The sequence below is a fragment of the Lontra canadensis genome, unplaced genomic scaffold, assembly GCF_010015895.1.
Source record: "Lontra canadensis isolate GAN:19392208 unplaced genomic scaffold, GSC_riverotter_1.0 scaffold98, whole genome shotgun sequence".
In the NCBI taxonomy this organism is placed as follows: Eukaryota; Metazoa; Chordata; class Mammalia; order Carnivora; family Mustelidae; genus Lontra; species Lontra canadensis.
Genome location: NW_022631092.1, coordinates 3,474,883 through 3,481,855, shown reverse-complemented (window position 1 = coordinate 3,481,855; position 6,973 = coordinate 3,474,883). Strand labels below are relative to the sequence as shown.

The 6,973-nt window shown below is 43.3% G+C and overlaps 1 protein-coding gene across 3 annotated transcripts; it reads left to right on the top strand.

Moving 5' to 3' along the window:
• The first annotated feature begins 386 nt into the window (after nucleotides 1–386).
• Nucleotides 387–5,838, top strand: ADAM20 (ADAM metallopeptidase domain 20). Of its 3 annotated transcripts, none has more exons than XM_032837455.1 (2): nucleotides 387–663; nucleotides 3,337–5,838. In XM_032837455.1, the coding sequence occupies exon 2, from the start codon at nucleotides 3,484–3,486 to the stop codon at nucleotides 5,680–5,682; it is 2,199 nt and encodes a 732-aa protein (XP_032693346.1). In that variant the 5' UTR covers nucleotides 387–663; nucleotides 3,337–3,483; the 3' UTR covers nucleotides 5,683–5,838. The 3 variants fall into 3 exon arrangements, with proteins under 3 accessions (XP_032693346.1, XP_032693345.1, XP_032693347.1); XM_032837454.1 differs by having other exon boundaries at nucleotides 388–673; XM_032837456.1 differs by lacking the exon at nucleotides 387–663 and adding an exon at nucleotides 955–984.
• Nucleotides 5,839–6,973: the final 1,135 nt, after the last annotated feature.

Genomic DNA, 6,973 nt, shown 5'->3' with positions numbered 1-6,973 from the left:
CTCCCCTGGGTAAAGGAGACTCAGGGATACTTGGGAGGATTGAGATACTCAGAATCCGTCAAGTCATACCTAGAATTTTTCTATGCAAGTGTCAAGGTTTTTTTCCTTCTCAATCAATGTCCTAACTTTCCCACTAGAATCTTGACAAATCTATGTAGTCAACATACACTGTGATTCTGTAACTCCACAATTAATTTTTTTTTTTTGTAAGACTGACTCTGTGGCTAAAACAAATGAGGGATTCTTTTAGGTCTACCATTATCTCTCCGAGCTGTGAGTTCAGAGCCTTGACCTTCACTGTGCAAGTTCTCTGGTAGAACAGTCCTTGGGGTACTTAACTGTCATCATCACCCTTAGTCCTCCACACATTTGCTTCAATAATGCACTTCATCATAATAAACACTGAGTGTTAATTTAATTCATTGTGATGCCACTGCATGCCCACTCCCTATTGGACAGGAGTTTAGCAGTGTGTAAAGCAATGGACCTGCCCATACCAGTCCTGGAGTCCCATTTTGTCTGTCTCTCTTGACAGCACTCTTGGTACTAAATCCTGTATCTTTCAAGATCTAGTCCAGAAAAGAAACCCACCAAGAGTAATTAATATACAGAAATCCTTGAAAAGGTTTTAGAGGACCAAAAAGATGAAAAGAGAACACTGAGGTACATGGAGGTATGAGTTGTGAGAAAAAGCCCTACTCCTAAGATTGGGGCGGGGGGAGGGAAGAGGTTGGGGTTATCATAACTAGATACTTTCATAATGGGCCTCATAGATCTGGACTGTAGAAGACAGGGCATTTCTCAGGTCATGTTGGTGACAGGAAATCAGAAAAGGGATTCTGTAGAGCTAAAAGCTGTACTTCTTGTAAGGAGCACCATGGTATTTGTTCCTTAGGAACTTGGAAGAAGCGCCTCCAAAATTGTGACTCAGATCTCAGAGAGACAAGCGCATCCCACATGAAGCTTGTATCGGGGTTCTTTGTGGTATGCCTGGAACATCTGAAAAAGGGACATTGGGTAGCTGGGGTGGGTTTCCCAAGGTACTGGAGAATGGCTCTGGACGTCGGCTACTCAGACTTCTGAGGAGGGCACACTGTTCATCAGGTACTCTACCTTTGTTGGGGCTTGATGGAACTCGTTTCTGGGAATGTGGTAACCAACTCTCACAACCAGAGCAAGGCACCAGAGCTGGGATTCACAGAAAGTAACAGGTGGCAAATAGGCATTTACAAGTCTCTTATCCTTATTTTTTTTTTTGCCTTTTATTCTCTCTTTTGTGTCCTTGTTGATAAAACTTAAGGAACCCAAATAACATTGGAAATATAATGTGCAGATTCCCATCTCCAGCTTCATAGACAAACTATACATTTTAGTTTTGGAGTTTAGGAAATGATTGATAATCAGCATAAGAAGTATCAGTAGAATGCTGCTAGAGCTTCTATGGTGATAGGTAATCGCAGGTTACACTGATCTGTGAGAAGCTCTCTGACATGTAGTACCGTTGTACCCTGACATTTAATATTGTTTCAGTTAGTTGTGGTTCCCTAAATTGATTTTGTGACCCTGTTTGATTTGTGACCCAAGTTTGAGAAACTGTGAAATTGAGGCTGTGATGGAGCAAGAGAGGAGACTTGGCAAGATAGGGGCTTCGAGAAATTTAAAATAGCTGCTGGAAATAGAAGAGCTAAGGATTCACACAGAGGAAACTCTCACACTGCTTGAAGTTCTGGTCATGGTAGGAAGGAAGGGCTTTGGAGAGACAGCAGTTTGCATAATTCATGGTCAGGCACTGTTCCTTCAGGGCTTTCTTTGGAGCCACCCAATGATGACAGACCGCATGTCTCAAAGAATCTCAGCAATGAACTTTTCTATTATTACTACATCATATTTCTGACAAAGCTTAATACAGGTTTTTTTCTCTTTATAATGCTTTAATAGTCATCTTTCAAATCACATGCTCTCATTTTAATATTCCCAGATTTGTAGCTTGTACCAAAGATCTCATGAAGAGAGAAATGGAGAGGAAATTGAGTAATTAGGATTTCACCTCCACCAGAGATACTCTCCCTAAGAGGATTTATCTAGTATTCTTGGCTTCCAGTAGCCATCCATTAGTTCTAAAAAACTATCCAGACGTATACAGGTGTTGTCAACATTACAACACTGAAGATATATCTGACACACAGTACTACTGATCCCATTGGTGTCCTTATGTAGAATACTCATGTCACCACTGTGTGTTCAGGTGTGTCTCTAACTTTGTTTTAATTTTTGCCTTCAAATATTAAACAAATCATTGATACTTTAACTGAAAGTCAGTGAATAAGCAAAATTAACTTTTACCTGGGCTAAAATTTATGTCTTCAACAGGAATGGCATAAGTCCCCTTGAACTGAGACTTTTTGAACATTTTAATGAACCGACTCTCAATTCTGCCATCTCTAGAGAATTCAGCTAACTTACCAGCCATGAAAAAATATAGACTAGTATCCGTATTTACACATCTAAGATGAGTCTCTTATGATTGAAAACAGGGTGCAGCTGGGCTGGGTGGGGAGTAGGCTGCTGCCTGCATGCTGTGCTTGGGGCAGTTGGGCTATTTGCCTTCCCCAAAATGGCAGCCCATCCCCTGTTTTCCCATCAGTATGACTGCCTTTCTTTGGATGTCCAGAGTTTTTCTACAGATAAGAATGCATTATAAAACACAAATTTGGCTTGTTTTGAAGGGGTCTCCCCAAATTAACAAGTCCCTTAAGTAGGGCTTACTTTAACTCCTAACCTCAGACAGAATGGGGGCTGGATAGGATGTCCGCACAGGAAAGAGTCAGAAAAGGGGAGGTGGAATAAACTGAATAAAGGGGCAAAAAAATGGGGGTTTTGGGTGAGTTGTCCACATGCTTGGTGAAGACAGCAGGGTGCTGTTAAACTTTTGGGAAGAAGGGAAATTTGGGAGTCAGATGTCAGTCTTTTTAATATGGAAAAATGTCATGCCAGTTTACATGTTTAGAAAACAGTATGTAATAAATTTTTTTGTATCCATCAACTAGTTTCAACCATTATCCATCTATGACTAACCTCCTTCATCTCTTCCTCTGGAAATCTGTGCTTCCCCCACCCCCTGCCTATATATATACACGTGTGTGTGTGTGTGTGTGTGTGTGTGTGTGTGTATAAATATATATGTATATTTATATGACAGTCTCAGGCATTTTATTAATTCCAGCCACATTCCAATTGAAGAATCACTTATAGCTCACCTTCTTGTCATTCTCCCACTCTCCCTACCCCACCAACCCCACCCTAGCTTTTTTAAAATTTTCACTTTCAGCACTGCAGCTCTGATGGCCCACCTCTTCCAGGACACAGATCCATAAAAGTCAGCTCTGCACACTAAGCACCTCAGAGGGAGGAGCCAGACCAGCAGTGCTTCACACCCTGCCCTCTTCTGCCCCGGAAAGATGGCTCCATAATGACAGCTCCATAATGGCAGTGGGTAAGGCCCTGGTGTACATCAGAGTCACTCTTCTGCTACTCTGGGGAGGAATGTCTCTGTTCATTTCTGGCCACTCTCAGGCGAGGACCTCCCAGCCCTTGTCCCCAGAATTGGTGATCCCCTTGAAGGTGACCGGCAGGGGCAGAGGTACAAAAGGTCCAGGCTGGCTCTCCTACAGCCTGCAGTTTGGGGGCCAGAGGTACATTGTCCACATGAGGGTCAAGAAGCTCTTGGTTTCCAAACATTTCCCAGTATTCACCTACACGGACCAGCATGCCCTCCTCCAGGATCAGCCTTTCGTTCCTGATGACTGCTACTATCATGGTTATGTGGAAGGAATCCCTGAGTCCCTGGTTGCCCTCAGTACCTGTTCTGGAGGTTTTCGAGGAATGCTACAGATTAATGACCTTGCTTATGAAATTGAGCCAATGAGGTTATCTGCCACATTTGAACACCTGGTGTATAAGATGGACAGTGATGATACACAATTCCCACCTATGAGGTGTGGGTTAACAGGAGAGGAAGTAGCACGCCATTTGCAGTTGAGGGCGTCATCTAATTTTACTCTGATGCAAAGTTCTTACACAGGCTGGTGGACCCACTTGCGGTTTCTTGAGCTAGTAGTGGTTGTGGACCATCTTCGATTCCTTTACTACAGAAGTAACGTGACAGTAGTACAGCGTGAAGTACTTGATATTGTCAATATAATAGGTGCCTTATATTACCCTTTGGAGGTTGATATAATTTTGACCGGGATTGAAATCTGGACCAAAAGAAACCTAGTTGCCACCAATAACCTTGATCAGCTTGTGGAAGACTTTTCTGTTTGGAAGTATTTCAATCTTGATGCCCGACTACACTATGATACTGCCCATCTTTTCATAAAAAAGTATTTTGGCATAAAGCTTGGAGTTGCCTACGTCGGAGGAATATGCCAACATCCTTTTAACAGTGGAGTTGATGTTTTTTTAGGAGACAGTCTGTTTTATTTTGCACTTACTGTGACCCATGAACTTGGTCATAATCTGGGTATGTCTCATGATACTGAAGAATGTGTGTGTGGGCTTCAGTGGTGCATAATGTATCCCAGCCAGAAGATGACAACTCGGTTCAGCAATTGTAGTTATGCCCAGTATTGGGACAATACTCTCACTCATGGATTATGTATTCAGTCACCTCCATATCGAGGGAATATCTTTAGGGTACAGTACTGTGGGAACCTGGTGATCGAAGAAGAAGAGGAGTGTGATTGTGGGACAGTACGCCAGTGTGTAAATGATCCCTGCTGTCTGTTAAACTGCACTCTGAAACCTGGAGCTACTTGTAGTTTTGGAATTTGTTGCAAAGACTGCAAGTTCATGCCATCAGGGACTTTGTGCAGACATCAGATCAGTGAATGTGACCTTCCAGAGTGGTGCAATGGGACATTTCATCAATGCCCAGAAGATGTATATTTGCAGGACGGGATTCCCTGTGGCGACGATGCCTACTGCTATAACGGGCGATGTAATAACCATGACAAACAGTGCAGAGAGATTTTTGGCGAAGATGCAAGGAGTGCATCTCAGAGTTGCTACAAAGAAATCAACACCCAAGGAAATCGATTTGGTCACTGTGGTATCACAGACCTAATATACGTAAAATGTGAGGCCCCTGATATTCTCTGTGGAAGAGTGCAGTGTGAAAACGTGCGAGTGATTCCTAACCTGGTACAACATTCTACAGTGCATCAGCTTCACTTCAACAACACCACTTGCTGGGGCACTGATTATCACTTAGGGATGTCCATACCTGATATTGGCCAAGTGAAAGATGGCACAGTGTGTGGTCCAGAAAAGATATGCATCCACAAGAAGTGTGTCAACATGACCTATCCATCACAAGACTGTCAGACCAATGAAACGTGCCACATGCATGGGGTCTGCAATAATAAAGACCACTGCCACTGCCACCTTGGATGGGCGCCTCCCTACTGCAAGCACGCAGGCCATGGAGGCAGTCTTGACAGCGGGCCAGCTCCTGGGAAGCACATGGTATTGCCAGAAGCAAAGGCAAAGTTGGGTTACCTGTCATCATTGTGGCTTATTCCTTTTACTGCTTTCATTTTATTTTGCTTTCTTGTACTTTGTAAGGAAGAAAAAAAGAGAGTGGGGGAAAGAAGAGGAACGCTAAGTCCCCTGCCTCATTAAACAAATCCCTAGTTGTTTTAATAGTAATGAAACATTAGGGCATGTCTGTCTGACTGTTTAAGGAAAAATTTAAGGATTCTTCGTATCAGGATCATAAGCATTAATACCACACCAAGGGATTTCTAGCTTGTACTTTCTTACTCTTCATTGTTATAAGCCATATTAAAACTTCATTTTTTTTCTTGGAGTTTCTCTCTTTATTTTCTGGGCAAAGCACAGCAGAGAGACTTTTTTTTCTCTAAAGCTGATATCTATTGGTTCTAAAGCTCCTCCCACCTTTGTACTCCAGGATGTGCCGCTGCCGACCCCATTTCTGTTTTCCTGTTCTCTTCCGGGTAATTGTACCTAAAGGGGGCAAGAGAAGTAACCTAGCATGATGGATGCGGGGAGAAGGGAGTTTACTTTCCTGTGCTCTAAAAGTTACTCACACTGTCATTTTGGCTGGGGCCATGCACCCTGGTAGCCATGGTTGGATTTGGACTCCAATTCTATTGGCCTTTTAGAAGCCCCTTCATTCTAACTGAGAAGTACCAGCACTGATTGGTCACTGACACTCTCGGAGGTCTCACTTATAGCTCTGAGGTTAATAGGTCCCTCCTCTGAGTTCTGTCCAGCAGCTGGTCACTTGTGCTTCTTATATGTCTTGGTCTCTGCTGCTTGAATCACCAGCACTCTGATAAGCCCACCTTCTTTCCTGTGTTCCCCTTGCCCTAGGGCTATCAAGTGCTTTCATTAGTTATTTCATTGTGATAGCGTGAGTTCTCCAGAAGCAGACACTGAGTTAGAGTTTAGAGTATAAGATTTGGGTAGGGACCAACCACTGTGAAAAGGTGAGGAAGTCAGTTGTGTAGATAAGAAATGGTACTGCATTGCAGCCTTGTACAACCAAGCAGCGAGCTCTGGAATGAATATTGCCTGAAAGATTTCTCTTGAATTGGGCCAAAATGGCCTGGTCTTCATGCTTTCCCTTGCTCCTTCTCTGTATCTGGTGTGCCCTGGGAATGGCACATGGTTGGCCACACTTCTCTGGAACTAAGGCTATCTCGAAGAGCTGCCATCTGGAGGCTCTCTGCTGATTCTAATCCTTAGAGCCTCTCAGCAAACTGTCCTTGAAGAAGAATCAAATTGACTTATTTGGATATTCCACAGTCTAGTCTTTGCACTGCTCTGGGTCCGCTTTTCCATTTTTGTTCTGGGAACAGCTCATCCAGGATTCTAACAAGCATCTCTGCCTGTAGGGTACCTTAATAAGAGGGAGGTTAGTGAGCTGAAGCACAGTTCCTACTACTGT

What these genes read in the sequence shown, in the direction of transcription:
- ADAM20 (XM_032837455.1), top strand. Translation starts at nt 3,484, where the DNA reads ATGGCAGTGGGTAAGGCCCTGGTGTACATCAGAGTCACTCTTCTGCTA.